Consider the following 25,186-nt stretch of genomic DNA (forward strand, 5'->3'; position numbering starts at 1 on the left):
TTGACATTTTCTGCTGTAAGAGAACTTTCTTAAAATCTTGGACAGCCCCAGTATGAAACAGATTTAGCTGCGATGTGTCATTTCGGATGCAATGTCCTCTGGGCTTATTTGTTCTACATTTCTAATTAAATTAACCTCAGAACTGTTTTGCAAACTCTAAAAGTTTATAATACATTGGTTTGCGCAATTCATTTTTACGCCCGTTTGCCGAATGGCGGGTACGGTAACTTCAGCTTCTCTAAACAAGAAAAAAGACAAACCTGTATTTTTCAACATAAAACAAATCAACATCTTGTGGTTTACAGTCCTTTTGTCACGACCTGTGATTATCTAAAGGTATAATGCTTAATAATAATTTCATTTCATGGTGTTAAACTCAGTTGTAAAGGGATAAAAGTGCATTTGTTTGTTTTTTTGGGGGTAATTTCTAACTAAATTAAGATCAGGACAGAATATTTGGAGGGTCTGGTTTCTTTGCTCAAGTTAAAGGGAATCTGTCACCTCATTTTTGGCCTATGAGGTGCGGCCACCGCCATCAGGGGCTTATCTACAGCATTCTGTAATGCCGTAGATAAGCCCCCGATGTAACCTGAAAGATAAGAAAAATGAGTTATATTATAGTCACCTGGGGGCCGTCCGGTTCGATGGGTGTCGCGGTCTGGGCCCGGCGCCTCTCATCTTCTAGCGATGACGTCTTCCCCCTTGCTTCTGTCGCGCTCCTGCGCAGGTGTCCTTATCTGCCCTGCAGAGCAGAGTACTGCAGTGTGCAGGCACCGAGAAAGGTCAGAGAGATCTGGCACCTGCACACTGCAGTACTTTACTCTGCCCTCAACAGGGCAGAGAATTACGCCTGGGCAGGAGCGCGACAGGAAACAAGGAAGATGGGAGGCACCAGACCCGGACCTGTGACACCCATCGGACCGGACCGCCACCCGGGTGAGTATAATATAACTCGTTTTTCTTATCTTTCAGGTCACATTGGGGGCTTATCTACAGCATTACAGAATGCTGTAGATATGCACATGATGGCGGTGGCCGCATCTCATAGGGCAAAAATGAGGCGACAGATTCCCTTTAAGGGCGCAGTCAGACAGCCGTATAACACGGATGACGGTCACAATTCTCGGACTGGCCGGCGGCTCTCCTTGCCTGAGAGTGATAGCTGCATAAAAATACAGACTGTGAAGCTCGGGTCAGGAGAGCCGACGACCAGTCCGAGAATTGCGATGCGATTGTCTGACTGCGCTCTATGGCAGATCCTTCAACAGATTTAAAAATACTAACTGCATACATTATTAAAGGGTTTTTCCACTCTTATGAAAGTGGACCTCAACCGATCAGACAGTAGTATAAAAACAAATAGAGAGATTACTCGTCCACCCTTGATCCACCGCTGCTCCACTCTCTGCGTTTTGGCTGCAGTGGTGACTTTACGACCAATCTCTGAGCTCAGTGGCTCTGATGATGTTGACAGTACTAGCCGTTAAGCTCAGTGATTGGCTGCAGCACTGATATGTCCTGTAGCCAAAACATAGACACCGAAGAAGCAGCGGCTGATGGACAAAGGGAGAGTGAGTACTGTCTCTTCTTGTTTTTTTAAAAAGCTATGCTTTTTATGATCTGATCAGCTGAGATTCACTTTTCTAAATGTGGAAAACCCCTTTAAATAAATGTTAGCTGTGATGAGGCTGGTATACTTACTTTGAGAATCAATGTCAGAATTTTTGGATAAATCTTGTATTAAAACAAGCATTTTGTGAGTCTAGGTAGAGGTGGGAAAATTTTCGAAAAGGATTATACAGACATGCAAACGTGGATTTTTAACGTATACCAACTTTATCAGGTCTAGGGGTATGTGCACACAGTTTTGTTTTTTGTTTTTTTTTTGGAGTACCGTAGTCATTTGGAGAAGGTCCTCCAAAAGATGCTTGAAACATTTTGTTCTATATATTCAGATTTTTGGACGTTTTTTTTTCTGGTTTTGAAAAATGCTTGGTGGGGGAAAAAAAATTGCATGTCATTTTTTTTTTTTTTTTGAGCTTTTATGGAAAAATCTGCTCAAATTTAGGCACTATCCAATCAAAAAGCTGCAAAAAAAAAAAAAGTTTCAGAGAAAAAAATCTCAAAAAAATGCTTACATATTGATCCATCCTCTGCAGGTGTGTTATTGTACTGTATTGCCGCCTGTCTTACGTATTGATCCATCCTCTGCAGGTGTGGGTAAATGCTTTAATTTGGACACACCACAATAGTTTACAGTAAAATTCCTTTAATCTGGAACCCAGTACTCCGGAAACCCTGGTAGCCTGGCATCATCTTAAAATGGTTGTGGCGACTAATAGTTCAGAGTCTTACAAGAGCAGAGGAGGAAGATTAAGCTCCTGAAAAGAGGACTTAAGGCAACTCAGAGGAAAGTTTAAAAAAGGTCAAGAAAAGTGGATGTCGGGAGAGAGACCGAGGGGGACGGTAAAAAGTACACAGCCCTCATCCAAAATGGAATCCAACAACTCCATACAAGGTCCTTCTGTTAAAAGGAAACATGTTACACTTACAATTCCTCAGAAACTCGAAATTATCCGGAGACTTGAAAATGGGGAAAGCCGTGCCTCCATTATGGAGGAGTTCAACATTGGCTCCTCAACCATCTATGACATTAAAAAACGAAAGGATCAGTTGTGTTCCTATGTAGCATCCAGTGAAACCATGAGAGGCCTTATGAAGCGACAGACTTTGAAGCAACCCAAATTAGCTCAGTTGGATAAGGTGGTGTACAGGTGGTTTACCGAAATGCGATCTCAAGGAATAACTGTGACGGGGCCTATGATTATCGAGCATGCTAAAGCTTTCTATACAGAAATGGAAATAACTGAAAAGTGCATATTTTCCGACGGATGGTTAAGAAACTTTAAAGAACGCCATGGCATAAGGAAGATGTCTAGCACCGGCGAGTTATGTTCAGAGGATGCCGAATCTATGGAGGGCTATAATGAATTTTTTAGTACGCTCCTGAAAGAACAAAAATTGCTCCCAACCCAGATTTACAACAGTGAAGGCTTTGTAGAAGAGTGGATGGTAGTTGACAAGGACACTCCAGTGGTTCAATACAGTGAAGATGACTTTCAAAACGTTGATATCCTTGACATGCCAGGCCCAACTTACGAAGAACAGGAGGCTACGGAGGAGCCTAAAAAGAAATACACCTGGAATCAAGCTTCAGAATTCATCACGAAATTTGTGGAGTTCGCCGAATCCTCTAGCCATTACACTCCAGCCGAAGTTATGGATCTTCGAATTGTCCTTGATAATTTTTACCAGAAAAAAGCTTCCTTCCTAAAACGCTTGCATCACAAGAGCAGAAGCAAAAAGCTCCCCAAGAGGCGATCTGCACTAAGTTCCACGTCAACTACCTCCATCATTGTGAAGGCCAGTGAGCCCCCCTCTCCTGAGCGATCCGTCTCACCCGTGTCCATAGAATATAAAGTGGTGGACCTTGACGTATCGGACGATGCAGTAGAAGATATCAAATTAGAAGACTCGTCTGATTAGTTGTGCAGTCCAAATATTTTAAAGGGTCATTTCTTGATTACAGTAACTTCTCAAGTTAATTGGCCCAGGAACCCCATAACCAAATCTCACATACCTATGTAACCTGGACCCTAGAGTAAGTGAAGCTTAGTTGTAGGGTTCCTGGGCCGAGGGGTCCTCAAAACTCGAAACTTTAGTTTTGGGTCACCATACTATTTAAATGAATGTTTATTTAATTTTGTACTATTTAGTTTTACGGATGCCTTTTTATTTGAAAAGTTACTGGAATTCAGTAAATAAACATTAATAATAAAGTGATAGCATTTTTCTTTCCTTTTATTTTGGACTGCACACTAATCTCTGTTGAGCTTCACGTCTTCCTGAGGATATCTGCTCTTAAAGGTATTATTTCAGCTTGTATTCTTAACCCTTAATATTCTTTCCAGAATCCAAAATATTCAGTAATCCGGCACCCGTCTGGTCCTGTGGGTGCCAGATTAAAGGAATTTTACTATTATATAGATTAATGTTAGCAACTGTCAATCATGTCTATAGTAGAAGTTTGAAAAGCATAGTCAAAGAATAAAGTCTTCTATGTAACCTAGAAGTGAACACTCGCACAACTCCAATCCATCTCCAGCAATGCTGCTTTACGGGAAATCTTTCACCACCTTTATGCTGCCCTCATCAGAATTCTGCTTGTGTTCGTTTTGTCTGCCTCAATTATATTCATCTTAATATGCAGGAGATAAAAAGTGCAGAGCATTGATGAGCTGGTGGCTCACTCTGCCCTCCAGCCATTGATACGCAGTTTTCTGCCTATGCACAGTAATAGGTAAAAAAAAAAAAAAAAAAAGCTGTCAACAAGTGGCTGGTGAAGCCTTCGTCTAATGAAAACTACATGACAGACCAACATAACCATAAATTTCACAAAATGAAATCATTGTGTCTAGCAGTAAATAAGGCCCTATTCATGTTCGTGTTGCCCGTACGTGTTCTATAAAAAAGTTTTTTCACTGCAACATTGCGTACCCATTATAACCTATGGTGCTATTCACATGTCTGTTTTTTTTTCACAGACCATGCGTCTGTTCACAAATCTCGGGAGACATGTTGGTATTTCCCCAGCCTCTTCATTGGCATCCTTGTGCTGTCCATATTTAACATTGCCAAGGATAGGTGAAGCTTTGTAGTGTACTTATCCATCCAAAAAAACTCCCACTGTAAAAACAGACAATACTCTGATCCAAAACACTGATGACAACAGTCCCATTTTTTTCCACATGTGTTCAAACACGAAAGTGTGAATGAGGCGTTACACTGTGCTCCTAGTGGGCAGCATTAAGTTGGGGATAGATTTCCTTTAATGGTCTTAAAAATAAAATTATTTCATAATATGATTTTGAGTGAAATTATTTTTGCATGTAAAGAGGACCTGTGAGTAAGTCAAAAGTAGCTAGTGGTTACTCTTATTTTATTCCCTCGGCCCCCCCCTCAAAGGATTTGTTTTTTTTTGTATTTTTTAAATCTGCCATATGGCTCCAGAGTTATGGACTTTTGAGTTAGAGCTAATTTTTATGGTCTTTTCCAAGGAGATGTGGCTCACAGGATCCTCTGGGGCGTGTCCCAAGGAGACGTGGCTCACAGGATCCTCTGGGGCGTGTCCCAAGGAGACGGGGCTCACAGGATCCTCTGGGGGCGTGTCCCTAGGAGACGGGGCTCGCAGGATCCTCTGGGGGCGTGTCCCTAGGAGACGGGGCTCGCAGGATCCTCTGGGGGCGTGTCCCTAGGAGACGGGGCTCAGAGGATCCTCTGGGGCGTGTCCCTAGGAGACGGGGCTCACAGGATCCTCTGGGGCGTGTCCCTAGGCTGCTCTGCATCACAGACGGACACATACCACTGGTGCAATCTGTGCAGCCGTACAGGGGCCCAGGAGGTAAAGTAGGTCCACTGTCACCCCGAAAGCACCATGCAGCTTCGGTCAATGACACATAAACAGGTGCATTATGATAAACTATTGGACTGCAAAGGGTCCAAATCCGGTTCTTGCACAGGGTCTCTCTTCTGTCTGTGTCTGCCCCTGCTCTGCATATATACCCAGTGAGTACCACCCCCTTGGTAAAGACCATAAAAATTAGCACTAAATATAACGGTCCATATTTCAGGATTGTTTGGTGGATTTGAAAAGTAAAAAAAAAAAAAATATACCAGACAAGAATACTCATGGGAGCAGTACAATGACTTAAAATCAAAAACTGACCACTTTTGACCTAGTTAAATGTCTTCTTCACACATACATCTGAAGTCTAGACGAGAGACCCCAAGCAAACATTTAGCCCTGCGTGAATTTAATTTTCTCCCTGTAGATTTCACTCCTTCTCCCATCAAAGGCTTTATCCTCTTGATATATTGCAGCCACCATATTATATAGCACTGTGTACTTACAGTTGCTCATTTTACTTTTCTACCCAGTTAATTATTCTCTCTCTAGGTCTATGGCATCATGTGATTAATAACTGACTAGCTGAATGCTTTTAAGCTCTATGTTCAAGCAGGAAGTTTTGTGTCTCCGCATGAGTCATCACGGCAAAAAGTCCTTGGAAGGGGGAGTTGGGAGCATCTGGATGAGGAGTTGAAGAGGAGGTGAAGTTGGGCTGCCAGAAACTTTGCAGTGATAATGTAATGAAGACTCACATCAGGAAAAGAGACTTCATATTTCTGCATAAGGCTTAGAAGGATTGATGTCATAGACCTAATGGAAAAGAGAAGATTTAACTGGGTAGAAAGGAAAAATGAGCAATTGTAGGTACACAGTTCTGTATAATATGATGACAGCATTACCGTATATTAAGAGAGCAGAATGTTTGATGGGAGGGGAGTGCTTTTTTAACAAATGTTGCAAAATTTAATTCAGACTTGTTCCTTTTTCGTTAGCATGGTCCCCTAGAAATAGGCTAATAACAGCGTGTCCTACTCCTGGCAATTCCTGGCAGGCAGCTGTGATCTGTGGGGGAGCTGTCATAGATCTCTCCTGCCTGTGGTTAGGCAGCTTCCATTGATGTCATGTTGACAGAGCAGCGGCTTCTCATCCGCTCTTCTCTGTTCATGTGGCGTGACTGCTTACATCATGCTGATTGGTCAGACTGCCCCCTCTGCCTAACCTTGTGAAGCTGACTGTCAATCAGCATGACGTCGACAGTCACACCCTATCAATAGAGCAGCCTAGAAGGAGCAGAGCTGCTCTGTTGACATGGACCAGCTGAATCGCTGGCAGGAGCAGTCGGGTACCACTCTGACACAGTGCTGGAAAAAGCAGGAAAGTAGTTGGTTTTTAGGCCCATAGTGAAAAAAGAAAAAAATTAGCGCTGGACAACCCTTTTAATTTTCCTGCAGCGCCTCCACAAGGAAAAAGGCATCGCAGTTTATAAACCTCTGACTGATGTCGATGTGACCTGTGTAAAGAGTTGCTGGCTCCTCTTTGTGGTCACTCCCCACTCTAGTTAATCTGAATGTAAGGGCTCATGCTGACGACTGTAGTTTCGGTCCAAGTGGGATCCGTCAAAGCATCGGATCGTACTGGAACAATGATATTCAATGAAGCATGCACTATTTGCATCCGATAATTGGATGGCACTCGCCCATTTATGTCTGAGTCCATTGAAAACATGGGACCAGATTTGAATGACATCCCAGTGCAGTCCGACAGACTGAATGGAGAAACTTTTTTTTTTTTTTGTTTTTAAATTCTCCACGAAAATCGGTTCCTACTATGTCCATCCTATGATCATATTCTGATCAGTGTGATTAGCATAATTGACCGATTTTCTGACATGTTGAGAAAACTGTCTTCTGCACCTGCCCTTAAAAAAAAAGTATTTGAAAAAGACTTTTCCAAGTTAGGCATCCCTTTCTACTAAGTGGACACATTAGGCCCTCTTATTAGCATAAATTATTATGAAATATTGCAACAAATTTGGCAGAATTTGTGTTCTTGTGACCCCTGACTTGGATGAGAGTTATATATCCTGGTGCATTGATTCAATTGATTTATTTTCTATGGCTTCTGAAAAATGGTCTGGAAGCCGACTCCACTTTTCCTTTGGCCCAGTCTGAATAACCTCTCCAATGGCTGACTTTTCTGCCAGCAGAGTACTTCTCATAGCTTCTGTCTTGGTATATGTATGGACTCTGGTGGAGCCATCTTATTATACCGAACCCTCATTCCTGTACACAATATCACTATGTACTTGTAACAATGTGAACTAGCCTTTATATCTGTAAAGCAGAATTAGCTGGATTGGTGCCGAGCTGTGATAAGATAGGCCTCACCAACATGACACCTCTGAACACTGCAGGAAACCTCATGTTCTTGGCAGCATGTTTCTTATAATCGTATCGATTTTTCTTTTTTAGATATCCCCTTTACCAACTTGGAAATCCACAGCTACGCGTGTTTAGGACCAACTTCTTTATGACCCTGGTGAGACCTGGTAAACCGCTCCCACCAGACACAGTACAGTTCCGTATACCCCTAGAGTAAGTATCTGCGTCTGTTCCCATCCTCTTCGTATGCCATCTATACTAACTGCAGATGAAGTTGGAATTTCTTCTCCAGTTACACCAATGTAGGGAAAAAAAAGCATTGGAAAAGTTTGTGTCCTCGACTCTATATTGAAGATTTACATTCTGATCCGCAAATGAATGACCCAAGGATAGACCACCAGTGAGAACCAAAGGGGTTTCCAGTTTTAACATACAAAGTTTAGAGGTGTAGTCCCCAAATCCTAGTGTAGGTTTAGTGTACCCCCAAAAAGTTGGAAAATACAAGTCATTAAAAGCAACCTGATATGATTCCTGATGCCGAAGCCGCAAGCAGCATGAATCAGAGCAAGTCCGCACGATGGCATCCAGATATACTGCCCTGAAACGCTCCAGCATTTCAGAGAAAATATCCTCGTCTGGCTCTTCCCAGCACCCATGCAGGTGATTGTCGGATTCTTCCTTGTGTGTACATAGGGTGAGACATATCGATTACCTTTAGCAGAGCTGGGAAAAGCCCGTCAGAGACCATTGCCAGAGACTAGACTAGTCTTGTTGTGCCCTGTAACAGTTCAGAGAATAATATATCTGGCTGCAATTCATGCTGATCGCGGATTATGCAGCACAAACCGCCTGAAAGGTTCCGCTAAAAAAATTAAATTGACAGTTTTTAAGATTTTAATCCTCCAAAATGTTTTAAAGAATGAGGGTAGAATGAGCTTTTTCTAAAGGGTTAATCTGCAGAGGTAGAGCATAGTTGTAAAGGGTTAATATGAACAAGAAGGACTCGGCTGCCTGTGAAAGGTTAACCTGAGTTGGTCCCTGCATACACACAGAACCAGAGCAACATGAGGCTGTGATATGATTTACCTTTGTTGCTTACTCTAGTCTCCTACTGCTGCTGCTGCATATTACACAGGAATCCATCTAGCGTTGCCACTTTGTAATGACCTCCAGTATTGTAGTCAGACAGCAGCACACATTTCCTCTGCACACTTTGTCTTCCCACACAATGATTTCCTCCACACACTTTCAGACATCCCACACAGTGGTATCTTTCAGCTCAAAAGCAGGAAGTCTCACTCAGCTGTCAAATTATTGAGACGATGGAAACCCCTTCAGTCTCCTCTTCTCAAAGGGATGGAGCTATTATTACTAAAGTTTTTTTTTTAGTTTTCCTAATTATATACATTTGAGAGAGGTTTTAAATTTGGTCTCCCTTTAATTTGTGATGGAAGTGAAGGCTCTAGTTTAAATCTGTCTTGTTCATGTGATGTTCTGGCGTTGCAGAGAAAGTAAAGTTTGAAGATCCAGCTAGTGACCATAGGGAGAGATGAAACTAGTCCAGCACCGAACTCTGGCTGTCCTTTCCCCCGTTTTGCTTTGGGTGATTGACAGGTCTCGTGCCTACAGATGGAGAGATCTGTCGATCATTTTGAGTATCATATCCTATGGAGCTTTTTTTGGACTTCGTGCGCTACTTAACATATGTCACAATTACCGATGTATTAAAAGATCAATGTTTTTATTCCCAACGCGTTTCGAAGCATGAACTACTTCTTCTTCTGGGGATGACATACACGCACGAAGTCCAAAAAAATCTCCATAGTCCTCTGATGTGTCGGCGGTCACTTTTTTGACCCTTGGACGTGCAGCAGCTGATCACTAACTCTATATGCTTTAACTCTCCTACAGCAGGTGAGTAGATTCTATATACCTTTATAACTTTATCATCGGATAAGACCCTTTTTGCGTTCTTTTGTTCCTATAGTGCAGAATATCGAATCAGTTTGAGTAGCGCTTGGAAAAGCTGGCCTGGGGTTGGCACCAGACTAGTATGGTCTCTGCCTATAGTCCCCGGCCAGATCTTAAAACTATACTTCTCTCAAACCCCACAGTGTTTCAGAAAAAGACATACCAGACTTATTCATGCTGCCTGTAGGTGGTGCAGCATGAATCATCTGACCGGCTTCCTTTAATATAACATTAAGTCATTTACTCTCCTAATATTGGCCACATCATGGTCAAGTGTGAACTTGCCCTAAGATCGAACTTCTGTGTTTCCTACACATAAAACAGGAGCAGAGTTTATATTTTACTGTTTGTCCTTCATAAAAGCAGTGCTGCTCTGTGATAACCACATCTGCACAGATTCTAATGTATTGCACGCTTATCTACATTGCAGGATGACAAAGTTTGATGTCCAGAACTATCTGCAGCGTATTTACAACGTGGCTGTCATTGCTGTCCGTACCCGCATCCAGTATGGTGAGTGATGTTAGTCTGAAGCCTAGTCGTCTGTTACTCACGGTGGCCAAGCCGTAATTGTCTGCATGTTCCCAGCGGCATCGGTCCTTAGCATTGGATTGAAGACTGGCGCAATGCACTATAAACCGCTCCCTGTTCCTTGGCTTGGTAGACGCTGCTTGGCACCCCCCAATGTACTATTAAGTCAAGATGATTCCAGGAGCATCACTACTAGATCTGCACAATAATCCTCAGTAGGACAGCTGTAATGCACTGCAACATTCTCTGCAAATGAAAAAAAAAAGTCCGTTTCTAGGTGTTACCCTCCTCAGTGCCACAACTGAGCCTGAGCGCTGCACTGTGCGGGGAGGGCTGGCATCACTGCACTGTGGTGGGGCTAGCAGAAGGTCCCCAGGGCTGTCTCTTGCACACGTTGGCCCTAACAGATGTCTTTGTAAAATATGCTTAATAAAGAAAACTTGGCACTCAACTTCTAGAATATTTTTTGGTATTTTTTAATGCAGCCAGAAAATAAGACGTTTCGGCCTCACTGGCCTTCATCAGTAACTATAAGTGAAAAAAATATATACAGCATATACGGTAATTGACAATGAAAATTACAGCAAAAACAAATAAAATGAAGTATATACAGGATTGGGTAATCTTGAATGACAAGGTAATATCTAGACATAAGGTCATGTCAGAATTGAACAGTCAGATACGCTTAATGTGGCCTGAAACTACCATTACATTGTACAAAAAAAAAAAAAAGAGACATACCAAACTGCAGTATAGTAGTTAATCGCATTCAGTGCGATAATAGAAGTGACACCATAGTCTAAAAAGGTAAATAAGTGGAGGTAAGGACACCAGACATTGGAGGGCATAGTGAAAAAGATGAAAAAGGAGACCTACCACTTTCAATGTGCCTGGTCATGCACTAGGCGCTGGGCATGGAGCCTGAATCAAATAGTACCTAGTGAAGGAGTAAGTAGCCATAAAAACTGGTCCAAATCAATGAAAGTAGAGATTCCGGTATGAACGGGGTTACAGGCTCCCCTGGGTGGGTGGGGGTGCCGTGCAGACATCAGCGACCCAAAATCCACTGTTGGTCACTGTGTGTGAACATGTGGGGAGCTCTGTATAAGTGAGGAAGGGGCGGGACTAACAATTTGCTAGGACCAATGGCAGTCAGTAGGAAGTGAGGGCAGTGAGAGCGTGTGTTCCACATGCATTCCAGCAGCCATATTGGAGCCCAATAATGAATAAGAGGAGGATTTCCTGTGTTCAAAGTGAGGTCTGGGAGGCAGAATGTGTTCCAGCGGCCAGCTTAGAAGTGCAGAACTATTCTGAGGCTCATTACAGCGATCCATTAGAGTAGGATAGGTGGTGGCTACTATTCACTATTCAGTGTGGAGAATTGTGATAAATGAAGAGGAGAGTCAGAGGATAAGGATCCAAACGGAACAGATAGTCAATATAGCCGGCTCTGAAAAATGATAAGAGACAATTAGTAATTGGCATGCAATAGAATAATACCAGGAAAATATACAAAATCAGGAAAATATACAGGGCTGTGGAGTCGGAGTCGTGGAGTCGGAGTTAGTTTTGGTTGGAGTCGGTAGAAATGTACCGACTCCGACTCCAGCTTTTAAAAAATTTATTAATATTTCATAATTGAACTTTCATATGAATTTTATAAATGTTACTCAAATATATATGTTCTATCAAACTATGAACAACAGTGATAAGCAGTTCTGCTGGAGATAGAGACATTTCTTACTTCTTGTGTGTCACTGTTCTCCACTGCCCTTATCTAATCTTATACTTGGTTAACCTCATGCTGCCCCAACCCCCCTACTTACAATGTATGAAACTGAAAGTAAAAATGTGTTGCAAATTCTTAGTAGTAAAGCTCCTCCTCTAGACTAGATCATACTAGGTGTGCATCTTCCAAGCATCTCACAGCTGCCTGCTACTCAGAAGAGGAAGACTGTAAGAAGTATTAACCTTTCAACAAACTTTGCATCAGTTAACTGTGAGTACATGAGGAATAATAACAGTATTACTGACCACTATATCAGTTGTACGACCTGGCAATAATTTTGTACAATTGTTTTTAGGAAAAACGATTGTCATTTGGATTGTGAATGCAGAATTAAAAACCTGAGAATATCAAAGAAGCATCACATTAAATCAGCTGTATTTGAACATTTCACCATCACTCAAGATAGAAAACATTATGTCTGTCCGTGTATGACAAATGATCCAGACGAAAACAAATGCTGTGAAGCCAAGATGAGTGCATATTCAGGCAAAGATAAAAATGCTCCTACCAGAGCTTCTAATCTAAAGAGACATTTACAGCGCTTTCATCCAGAAGTACTGAAAGCAGTGGATGAGAAAGACTGCATCCAAACCAATGAACCAGTGCCCAGCTCTTCCAGCCAAACAAAGGAGCAGAGAACTTTGCAGCCATCAGTTGCAAGATATTTTGTCAGTGACAAAGTTACTGTGACAGTGACAGTAGATACATTTAAAAAACAGATCATAGAGCTTGTTGTAAAGGATAGTGTGCCTATTTCATTATTTTCACGACCTGCTTTTATGTGTCTGAATGGGGAAATGGCCCGCAAGCTTGGTGTTTCTCTGGAGAGAGAGAGTATTAGAAAATTAGTAATCGAAGAAGCTTTTAAACAAAAGGAAGAACTTAAAAAAACTCTCAAGGGACGCTTTCTGTTTCTTAAAATGGATGCCTGCACACGTCACAGAGTGAACTATTTTGCCATCAATGTCCGATTTGTTTGTGACAAAAATGAAATAGTTACCAAGACATTGGCAGTAAAAGACACCAAAGCTCATCACACCAGTGAGTTTCTCCAGGTCTTGGTGGAAAAGGTTCTGCAAGACTATGAACTTAAAAAAGAGCAAGTTCTTTCTGTCGTAACTGACAATGCTTCAAATATGATAAGTACTATTAAGCTAATGAATGAGAGTAATGATGGTGACCAGCAGCTAGAAGAACATTCTGGGTCCACAGACACAGAAATGTTTGAAATAGAGGAACACAGTATTGTAACTGAGGAGCAAACTGAAGTTGCTTCAGATGAACAGCAACATGATAGTTTAGATGATCTTGTTGAAACTGTGTCAATATGTTCTTTCATTCATCACATGCGCTGTGTTGTGCATACGCTACAGCTGGCTATAAGAGACAGTCTGCAAGAAGGACATGCTGCTGCACTGATTGGCAAGGTGAGAAAATTGGCTACTGTTGCCAGAACCCCTAAAGTTAACTCAATTTTGAAGAGACGTGCTGGAAAAGGGGCAATTATTGATCAAGCCACACGATGGGGCAGTACTTACTTAATGATTCAGCGCTTGGTTGAACTGAAAACCTTTCTTGCAGACATGGCTAACCCTCAACTGACGCTAAATGAAAGTCAGTGGAATCAGGTGACTGAGCTGGAAAAATTGCTAGAGCACCCATTTACAGTGACTAAAAAATTACAAGCAGAGGACTTAACTCCAGGTATTTTCTTAAAGGAGTGGAAGACCCTGATGTTTCGCCTGTCCCAAAGAGGAGGGTTAATTGCAAGTGGCATTGCTACATCAATGAAACGGAGAGAGGAGCTACTATTACAAAATAACATTCTTTTGGCAGCTGTTTATGTAGACCCAATGCATCGGATTCTTCTAGATGATCAACAGCTAAGTAAAGGAAAAGAAGCTCTGTTTGAAATAGCAGTAAGGATGAAAGGGTTGCAGAACCGTCAGGAGGAACAAGAAGAATTTGGTCGTCCTGCCACATCTTCACCCTCATCATCAACTGATGAAGAATTTAATTTCGAAAAATATTTGGATCACAAGGACCGTGCAAAGCGTTCCCGCATAGAAGAGTCATCCCCATCAAGGAACACAGCCAGTACATTTCAGCAGAATTTTTCATGTGCACTAAAAGAAATTGAGAAATTTGACCGTTCATCAAAAATAACAGTGCAACAAGCGATTCCTCTGTATCCTGACATTGTCAGAGATGTTGCCCGAGTGGTTACTGCTTTGCCACCAACACAAGTTAGTGTAGAGAGGTTGTTCTCTGCTCTCAAAATAATTAGATCAGATTTGAGGGCATCCATGAAGGAGGATCTGACAGAGGCAATACTTTTTCTGAGGACAAATTTATAGATTTCTTCTTATTAACTGCATAAAAGTGTTTATTGCATATTTACTTACAGTTTAGAAAAGTTTATAAAAGTTATTTGCTATATTCTAATTGTATTCTAATAAATGTAGTTTTTGCTCTAAGTGGTCTGATTACTTATATGATGGTGAGAAACTGAATAAGCACGATGTTTAATATTTTACAACAGTAAATTTGTTGTTATGAATTGGCCATTTATGAAGGAGCCGGAGCCGGAGCCTGATAAAATCCAGGAGTCGGAGTCGCAACTGTGGCTTACCGACTCCACAGCCCTGAAAATATATGGAAAACAGGTAATTGATTAACAGTATGCATTAGGCAAATGCTAGTAAATCATAATCGCATACCTCCCAACTTTTGAAGAAGGGAAAGAGGGAGAAAGGCTGCGGCACGCTGAGCGCGCCGTGGCAAATTTTAGGCCACGCCCCAACCACACCCATTTCACAACTAGCCACACACATGTCCATGCCCAAAACACACCCATTTAGCACTGCTGATCACACTGACTGGTACTGAGGCACACTGACTGGTACTGAGGAAAAGAAAGAACAGAGAGAGAAAAAAGAAAATGGAGAGAGAGAGGAAAGAAATAAAGAACATAGAGAAAGAAAGAGGGGAATGAAAGAAAGAACAGAGAGAGAGGAAAGAAAGATGGTACAGAAAGAACAGAGAGAGAAAGAAAGAGAACAGAGAGAAAGATTGGAAAGAACAGAGAGAGAGAAAGGAAGAACAGAGAGTGAAAGAAAGATTAGAGAGAGAAAGAAAGAGGGGAAATAAAGAACAGAGAAAGAAAGAACATAGCAAAAGAAAGAACAGAGAGAGAGATAAAAGAAGGGGGGGAAGAAAGAAAACAGAGAGAAAGAAGAAAGAGAGGAAAGAAAGAACAGAGAAAGATTAGAGAGAAAAAGAAAGAGGGGAAAGAAAGAACAGAGAGAGAGAAAAGGAAGAGTGGAAAGAAAGAGCAGAAAGAAAGATACAGATGAAAGAAAGATTAGAGAGAAAGAAACAGTGAGAAAGAAAGATTCTATAAAGATACTATAGCAGCCCGGCTCCCATTGTAATGCCCCGCTGAGCCTCCCGGTGCAGGACATATCATGATCCACTCACATGGCCGGCATCCCTGAGTCCAAGGTGATTCTGCTGTCCACGCTATCGGAGGAGGACATGGTGATGGATCTGAAGCCTTCCCTGAAGTGCCTCCATGGTTCCGTCACAATCTCCTCCCGGAATTACCTCATTTCCGATCAGCTTCTAGCACGTCGCTTCCGGTGGAATGTCACGTGTGAATTTTAAAGTTCTCTTTGGGGCTCCGCCGTGTACTCCTGTGTCCGCGGGAAAAGTAAGCTCCCGGCCGGGGCAGACTATCAAAATCAGGACTGTCCCGCTGGATCCGGGACACCTCATACACGCACGGTTCCGCTTTGTATGCCTTGCACACACACGGCTCCACTCTGTAAACCTCGTACACATGCGGCTCTGCTCTGTACACCTCGTACACATGCGGCTCTGCTCTGTACACCTCATACACACTCGGCCACGCTCTGTAAACCTTGTACACACATGGCTTCACTCCGTAAACCTTGTACACATGCGACTTTGCTCCATACACCTCGTACACACGTGGCTCTGCTCCATAAACACATGACTCAGCTCTGTACACTTTGTACACACAGGGCTCCGTTCCGTACACCTCGTACAAAAACGGCTCCGCTCCATACACCTCCTACACACGCGGCTCCATTCCTTGCACATATGGCTCCACTCCGCACACCTCGTACATGTGCGGCTCTGCTCCGCACACCTTGTACACGTGCGGCTCCGCTCCGTACACCTCGCACACGTGCGGCTCCGCTCTGCACACCTCGTACACGTGCGGCTCCGCTCCGTACACCTCATACACACGGCTCCGATCCGTATACCTCATACACACGGCTCTGCTCTGTACACCTCGTACGGTTACAAAGGAGAAGGTTTATGGATTAAACGTGCGCTGCTAGACAGATCACTCCTTCCAGATTGTGTTAATAGTACTTTAATTTCCCAACGCGTTTCGAAGTTTACTCTTCTTCCTCAGGGGATGACATCCCCTGAAGAAGAAGAGTAAACTTCGAAACGCGTTGGGAATTAAAGTACTATTAACACAATCTGGAAGGAGTGATCTGTCTAGCAGCGCACGTTTACTCCATAAACCTTCTCCTTTGTAACCTGATGATTCGTGGTCACGGAGTGGCCCTTTGGATGTGCAGCAGCCTGACTTTCTGTTCCTATATGTCTGAATCTCCCCTGCATAAGGTGAGTTTAATGATCTGATTTATATCAATCTCTACTCGGGTAAGACCCTATTGCGCTTTTTCTTTTAGCTGTCTGACTGTACACCTCGTACACACGCGGTTCTGCTCCGTACACCTTGTACACGTGCGGCTCCGCTCCGTACACCTTGTACACGTGCGGCTCCGCTCCGTACACCTCGTACACACGCGGCTCCGCTCCGTACACCTCGTACACACGGCTCTGCTCCATACACACGGCTCTGCTCCGTACACACGGCTCTGCTCCGTACACACGGCTCTGCTCCGTACACCTCATACACACGGCTCTGCTCGTTACACCTTGCACACGTGCGGCTCTGCTCGTTACACCTTGCACACGTGCGGCTCTGCTCGTTACACCTTGCACACGTGCGGCTCTGCTCGTTACACCTTGCACACGTGCGGCTCTGCTCGTTACACCTTGCACACGTGCGGCTCTGCTCGTTACACCTTGCACACGTGCGGCTCTGCTCCGTAGTACACCTTGCACACGTGCGGCTCTGCTCCGTAGTACACCTTGCACACGTGCGGCTCTGCTCCGTAGTACACCTTGCACACGTGCGGCTCTGCTCCGTAGTACACCTTGCACACGTGCGGCTCTGCTCCGTAGTACACCTTGCACACGTGCGGCTCTGCTCCGTAGTACACCTTGCACACGTGCGGCTCTGCTCCGTAGTACACCTTGCACACGTGCGGCTCTGCTCCGTAGTACACCTTGCACACGTGCGGCTCTGCTCCGTAGTACACCTTGCACACGTGCGGCTCTGCTCCGTAGTACACCTCGCACACGTGCGGCTCTGCTCCGTACACCTCGCACACGTGCGGCTCTGCTCCGTACACCTCGCACACGTGCGGCTCCGCTCCGTACACCTCGCACACGTGCGGCTCCGCTCCGTACACCTCGTACACGTGCGACTCCGCTCCGTACACCTCGTACACGTGCGGCTCCGCTCCGTACACCTCGTACACGTGCGACTCCGCTCCGTACACCTCGTACACGTGCGACTCCGCTCCGTACACCTCGTACACGTGCGACTCCGCTCCGTACACCTCGTACACGTGCGGCTCCGCTCCGTACACCTCGTACACGTGCGGCTCCGCTCCGTACACCTCGTACACGTGCGGCTCCGCTCCGTACACCTCGTACACGTGCGGCTCCGCTCCGTACACCTCGTACACGTGCGGCTCCGCTCCGTACACCTCGTACACGTGCGGCTCCGCTCCGTACACCTCGTACACGTGCGGCTCCGCTCCGTACACCTCGTACACGTGCGGCTCCGCTCCGTACACCTCGTACATACGTGACTCTGCTCCGTAAACCTCGTACACGTGCGGCTCTGCTCCGTACACCTCGTACATACGTGACTCTGCTCCGTACACCTTGTACACACGGCTCCGCTCCGTACACGCGCAGCTTTGCTACATCCACACTGAAAACCCCTCCTGACCCCACACATAAACTTCATCTCATCCAGCACCATGACAACCAGCACAACAGAGTCCTGCAGGCACTCAGGAGTCAGGGCTGTGCGCACAGGACCTGTGATGAGGTAACAGGAGGGGAGGAGTCAGGGGTCACATGATCAGGGGCATCGGACGCCCCTGATCATGTGACCCCTGACTCCTCCCCTCATGTGACCTCATCACAGGTCCTGTGCGCACTGAAGAACCCAGCGATCGCACTGGGATTCATCACTGTGGGGCTGCGGTGGCCGGTGGTTCTGTCTGGGGGGGCGGCTCAGTGAAATGCGGGAAAAATAAGCTACCGCCCGGGACAGCGGGACATGCAATCAAAACCGGGACTGTCCCGCCAAATCCGGGACACTTGGGAGCTATGTAATCGTTGATTAATCCACGTGGTGTTAATGTACCCAAAGTGTGAATCCAATACGCTTCACGCATTTTGAGGGTTTTTATGCGGTCCCCCCCTCTCCTAGGTGGTGCTACCTGTTCAATTAACTGAAAATGAAGTTGGGAAATTTTGTGATTATGGGTAATGAAGTGATAAGCAATGGCTAACAACAAGTTTCTGCATCTGATTGTGGACTTGTGCTTAGAAATTCGATCTTTCACAGGTTGTCCACATGGACATTTGATCAAATAAACAACGTGAGGTATCGCAGGCTGAGAAATCCCTGGTTTTGAAGGTTTTGCCTGAGTGTGGGTGGTGAATTACGTCACCCTTAATAACACTACTACATTGGTTGCAGTTGAGGCATGGGAAGGTACCAGCTTTAACCAATTTATCCCGTAAGTTGGCCTCCATTTTAAAACAAGGGAGAAAAGGTTGGTTAAATTCGGCAATATCTAGGCGCGCCTCTTTGAGTAAATGGCAATGTTGACGGTGTATTTAGTATGCAAAGGGGTAATATGTATGTACAAATGGTATACGTTTGCTGGAAGTATTATGAGTTCTGGGGGTTTCTTGGTTGGGTTTCGTCAATACATACTCAGGATAGCCCCTCTCACTGAATTTGATACGCATTTCACTGAGACGTGTTGATTGTAAAGTTTCATCTGTTACAATCCTTTTGATCCTCTGGAATTGTGATCTAGGGATTGAATTTTTCATAGCAGGTGGATGTAGACTATTGTAGTGGAGCAGACTGTTGCGGTCGTTTTTTTTTATCCAAAAAACTGATCTGATTGAGGTCATATGTGACTGTAAAACTAAGACCGGGCCAGGAGTTTCCTGATAGAGTCAATACCCTCTTTATGAGGAATAGAAGTATAGAGGTCTTTGACATCAAATCATACTAGGTAGGATGCCCTGGGAATAGGATCTAGATGTTTAATGTTTCATCTCACTCTACTTAATTCCTCATGGCCCGGTCTTAGTTTTACTGTCACATATGACCTCAATCAGATCAGTTTTTGGATACATTGGTCATTAAGGATGACAATGGTCATCTTAGCACGGATCTATAGACTAAAAAACCGACCATGTTGTTTATTTGATCAAATGTCCATGTGGACTTGCTTATGTAGGTGAAACCACCCAACCTGTGAAAGATCGAATTTCTAAGCACAAGTCCACAATCAGATGCAGAAACTTGGGTACATTAACACCACGCGGATTAAACCGCGATTATGATTGACTAGCATTTGTCTAATGCATACTGTTAATCAATTACCTGTTTTCCATATATTTTCCTGATTTTGTATATTTTCCTGGTATTATTCTATTGCATGCCGATTACTAATTGTCTCTTATCATTTTTCAGAGCCGGCTATATTGACTATCTGTTCCGTTTGGATCCTTATCCTCTGACTCTCCTCTTCATTTATCACCATTCTCCACACTGAATAGTGAATAGTAGCCACCACCTATCCTACTCTAATGGATCGCTGTAATGAGCCTCAGAATAGTTCTGCACTTCTAAGCTGGCCGCTGGAACACATTCTGCCTCCCAGACCTCACTTTGAATACAGGAAATCCTCCTCTTATTCATTATTGGGCTCCAATATGGCTGCTGGAATGCATGTGGAACACACGCTCTCACTGCCCTCACTTCCTACTGACTGCCATTGGTCCTAGCAAATTGTTAGTCCCGCCCCTTCCTCACTTATACATAGCTCCCCACATGTTCACACACAGTGACCAACAGTGGATTCTGGGTCGCTGATGTCTGCACGGCACCCCCACCCACCCAGGGGAGCCTGTAACCCCTTCCATACCGGAATCTGTACTTTCATTGCTTTGGACCAGTTTTTATGGCTACTTACTCCTTCACTAGGTACTATTTGATTCAGGCTCCATGTCCAGCGCCTAGTGCATGACCAGGCACATTGAAAGTGGTAGGTCTCCTTTTTCATCTTTTTCACTATGCCCTCCAATTTATGTATATTTAGTCTGGTGTCCTTACCTCCGCTTATTTACCTTTTTAGACTATGGTGTCACTTCTATTATCGCACTGAATGCGATTAACTACTATACTGCAGTCTGGTATGTCTCTTTTTTTTTGTGTGCAATGTAATGGTAGTTTCATGCCACATTAAGTGTATCTGACTGTTCAATTCTGACATGACCTTATGTCTAGATATTACCTTGTCATTCTAGATTGCCCAATCCTGTATATACTTCATTTTACTTGTTTTTGCTGTAATTTTCATTGTCAATTATATGCTGTATATATTTTTTTCACTTATAGTTACTGATGAAGGCCAATGAGGCCGAAACGTCTATTTATTTTCTGGCTGCATTAAAAAAATCCCCAAAAATATTCTAGAAGTTGAGTGCTAAGTTTTCTTTATTATTCATGTATGGTGTGGGACCCTACCTGAGCACCTCCTGAAGTTGTGCATACGGTGTTTTTCCTTTGTATAATATGCTGCCATACATAAGCATGCCAGTACTTTGCAAAAAATAATGTTACTGGGAACATATCAGCTGATTTTTACTCCCTAAACTGATGTCACCCATGTAAAGTCGCTGTAATGCTGATTAACTCCATAACCTTATTTTATAAATCCTTGTTTCCTTTTTTGAAAAATCTATCGCTGAAATTTTAGGCAAATGATCTGCCGGTGCCACGAGGATTGGTCCCTGCACTTATGGCTTTCTTACTTCTCTCCCCATTTCCCCGCCCTCAGCCTGCATCCTAACAGCGACTGACCGGTCACTATTTTGTCTCTCACCCAAGATTTTGCGCTGTCATTCTCTGGGGCGGTGCATGCGCAGATTGATAGTACAGCTGTGGCGCCACAGAGGTACTACACCTTCCTCTCTCCTAGGGTGTGGTGCCCCATCATCCAGGTAAGTTGGAGGCTCCTGTCCACGCTCCAACACTCGCACCCCACACAATAGAGTAGTTCAGCACAACCACATTGCGGCTCCTTGCTTAGAGAGAAGCAGAGCACCTCTAGTGGTTCCCTGCTTGGAAAACTAGACGTGCTGGGAGGTGGGTGGAGTTCAGAATATATATATGATAGGGATGGTTTAGGATGACAGGTCAGTCTGACAGGAGGTCAGTGAGGAAGGAAGCCACTCGGAGAGGAGTGGGGATCCCTGGAAGAAGGGATGGAGGAAGGAGTGCTGCAGCTGCCTCAGTGACCTGAGCCAGCTGGCACGGGAAAGGAAAGGAAAGAAGGAAAAGGACGTTGACCTGAAGCCTTAGCTTCCATAGAAGGGAAAGGACAAGTACGGAATGTAGGAGTAAAAGGGAACACAGAGGACTTGGGTTAGAGGAAGAACCCTGCCTAGAAGTTCTAAGCGCAAGGCCGGGGCCCGGTCCCCATGGTTGTATGAGCACTAATGGTTCTGCAGCAGACACCGGTGGAGTAGTGGGCTGTAAATGCACTACTCCCATCTAAGACTTGAGGGCACAACAGCAATACGGATAGAGAGCCGGGACTCAGGAGTAGAGAGTCCCCGAAGCAGGCTACAGCTGTCTGCCGTGCAAGTAGAGTTCTTGGGAACATCTGTCAGGAGGAACTCCAGTGTAACACGGTACTAGGAGATCTTCACACTCAAAGGAAGGCGCTATAGAGGAGACGTTCAGGAAAGGCACATATGTTGGCGGAGTGTGGAAGGAGCATTCCATCTTGCCTGGAGGTTAACTGAGTCCCTGACCCGGAGGACACGGCACAGAAGCGGGCACTACAGACTGTGAGTAAAGCTTTGGAACTACATGCCCTGGTGTCCTCCATTCCTTCCTGCGTCCGTCCGCCTGACACTGCTACATCCCCTGCGCCAGACACTACATCACCTCAGTGTCTCCACATCTACACTGCCCTGGGACAACAGCCCTGCCTGTAGAGGGCTATACCACCATTGCTGCACCACACCATCTGTCCCGGAGGATCTGCATGCAGCGTCGGCTTAACACCTCCCTTGCCGAACACCACAGGTGGCACCGAGTGCCCCACAGCCCTGGGAGGGCGACCCACAACTACTACACGTCATCAGGACCTTGCTGCCCCTACACCACCTAAGGCTAGTTTCACATTAGCGTTTACTGCCGCAGCGTCGGGCTGCGCACGGCCGCCGCTATCCTCCGCCCACTGTCGCGCCTCCATCGGTAGCTCCGCCTACGGACGCATGACACTGCATGCGTCCTGCGTCCCCTATCTTTAGCACTGGGGACGCAGACCGTGCTCAGTATGCGTTTGACGGCACATGCGTCCGTTTGACGCTGCGCCGAGCGCACGAAATTGCAACCTGTTGCGTTTGGCGCTGGTTGGCGCAGCGTCAAAAGGACGCATGCGCCGCCAAACGCATACTGCGCACGGCCTGCATCCCCAGTGCTAAAGATAAGGGACGCAGGACGCATGCAGCGTCATGCGTCCGTAGGCGGAGCCACCGGGGGAGGCGCTGCAGGGGGCGGGGCTTAGCGGTGGCCGTGCGCAGCCCGACGCTGCGGCCGTAAACGCTAATGTGAAACTAGCCTAAGGGAATGACAGTACCTATGTGTAATCCCGGGTAGGAGCGGCAAGACTGACCTGTCAGTCACTGACAGGGAGCAGACAGCGGTGAAATAGAGAGCTATAACGTCAGGGTCAACCCTGTTTCCAGCCAGGATTAGGACGTAATGGCTTGCTGCATGCTAGAGCTTAAAAGCCGTGCTTACAAGCTCAGTATACAAAAGCTTGTAAGCACTGAGCATGTTTTGCTGTCTAACAGCGGTGTTGGGTCTCCTAGGTGAGCTTAATATCTGAAGAACGACTGAAAATTTTAATAAGCAGTAAATTGCAAAAGTGCTTATTTGTATAAGCATTATCCAAGAACTTCCGTTTATAAAGATAGGAATATCCCTTTAAGGTGAAGACCACAATGGAGGCCAGTCCTATTATATATTTACTTTTTATTTTGTTTCTATAATTTGGACCGTACTGATGTAATTATCACTTCTTTAGGTAGCAACCGGAAAAGAAATCATCTACACCAAAGAGTGAAGGTCCCTGACTACAAGGTAGCCTATGTACAGCTGGTGAGTATCTTCCCAGTCTCATGTAGGTGTTGCTCAGAATTTTCACATTCTGCAAAGTCGATGGCCGTACGCAATGCCCCCTTGTTGACTGTCTTCATTACTCCAAGCCCCTGGTTCTGTACAATGAGGCTGTTGTGTTTTTTTTTTTTTCCTTTGTGGTGCCAGGCTTCCTAATGCTGCTTGACTGCTTCCAGCAGTCAACAACACATGTCTGGTGACTCAAATGTTCTGAGCTTTGAAAACGAGGGTTGTATTGTAATGCAATGTGTGTTTACAGCAGACATCATTCCTGGATTGAGTTACAAGTGTCTCTGATTCAGAGCTTTAATATTTCCTGTGATGTGCCTGTGATATCGATAGGGCTCTAACCATCTCAGTCTGTTCTCTCTCTTTGTTGTCCACAAACCCTCATGAGAAGTAATGGTTAGATCAGGCTCTCTCCCACTATCACCACTTGTCCATAACACCTTCCCCCTATGGAGTAAGACCATATTGACTCTTTTTTTTCTTTACATCTGCCTCCAGAAAGCTGCGCTCTCTGCTGATCTTTCTCTTTTACGCAGGTCCAAGGTCAAACTTTCCAGTTCCCAGATCTTTTTCCAGAGAAGGAGTCCTCTGTAGAATCTGGCTCGTTTGAAGAACTGCAAGGAGAATTCATGGAGAACGAAAAGCAGCGGCAGCTGAACAACCCACGTAGGGGTGGGCTTAACGACTGGTTTGGACTTTGACGCTTCTGTTTTAGGATCCAAATTACTCTTGGCCCATCCTCATCCTTACTTCACTACTCCGGAAAATGAATTCTTAGTCTCATTGCCAGGTTATCATGAACGTTTTAAGTTTCCAATTCTGTAGAAACAGACTGTCCGTCCGAGCTATCACTTGTTTATTATATTATTATTGCTCATTTTTATAAGCAGAGTTTATAAGTATTGCATTGACATTTAGGAATATAAATTAATTTAGGACTCAACAGTCTAAAAAATAAAACCAAAATTTGATAATTTTGTCTGGTGAAAATTTCAACTGCCCATGGGAATTTTTTTTTTTTTCTTCTTCTTTCCTCCTTGTCTCTTGAACTTTGATGGACTTGGGAAAAAAAAAGTATGGATCAGTACAGGATAATGTGTAGTATTGGTATATAAAAAATAAATATACAGGGAACTATTATTCCTTATGCACCTAAGATGAAAGTTGTCTTAACTTGATGATGTCAGCAGGGCTTACTGTCATTCTAAGCTGCCCTTCCTTGACAATGGATGCCGGGCAAACAAAGCTTCAACTGATCGTTTTAATTGACAGCCGTATCGGCCAACTCTCCCACCCAAAGGAGTGCTCGTTCGGCTAAGTGCTTATGTGTTCTCCATGACAAAGCCACCGACAGACATCTATGCTCGTGGCTTAATTTTGGGAGAAGAAAGTGATCGGCATTACAAAAT

At 44.6% G+C, this 25,186-nt stretch overlaps 1 protein-coding gene across 4 annotated transcripts in view; it reads left to right on the forward strand.

Annotated features, from left to right (window-relative positions):
- The window catches only part of MRPL23 (mitochondrial ribosomal protein L23), a 28,013-nt gene extending 3,262 nt beyond the window's left edge, over positions 1-24,751 (forward strand). For 2 of the 4 annotated variants that reach the window (XM_073574047.1, XM_073574050.1), the window contains exons 2-5: positions 7,939-8,061; positions 10,250-10,332; positions 23,677-23,750; positions 24,314-24,751. In XM_073574047.1, the coding sequence (XP_073430148.1) occupies positions 7,939-8,061; positions 10,250-10,332; positions 23,677-23,750; positions 24,314-24,478 (445 nt within the window). In that variant the 3' untranslated portion in view covers positions 24,479-24,751. Of the gene's footprint in view, positions 1-2,214; positions 3,928-7,938; positions 8,062-10,249; positions 10,333-23,676; positions 23,751-24,313 lie in introns of those variants that run through there. The other 2 variants (XM_073574049.1, XM_073574046.1) reach the window with 2 other exon arrangements.
- Positions 24,752-25,186: the final 435 nt, after the last annotated feature.

This window comes from Dendrobates tinctorius, unplaced genomic scaffold (assembly GCF_039654945.1).
Source record: "Dendrobates tinctorius isolate UK_male_01 unplaced genomic scaffold, ASM3965494v1 ptg000037l, whole genome shotgun sequence".
In the NCBI taxonomy this organism is placed as follows: Eukaryota; Metazoa; Chordata; class Amphibia; order Anura; family Dendrobatidae; genus Dendrobates; species Dendrobates tinctorius.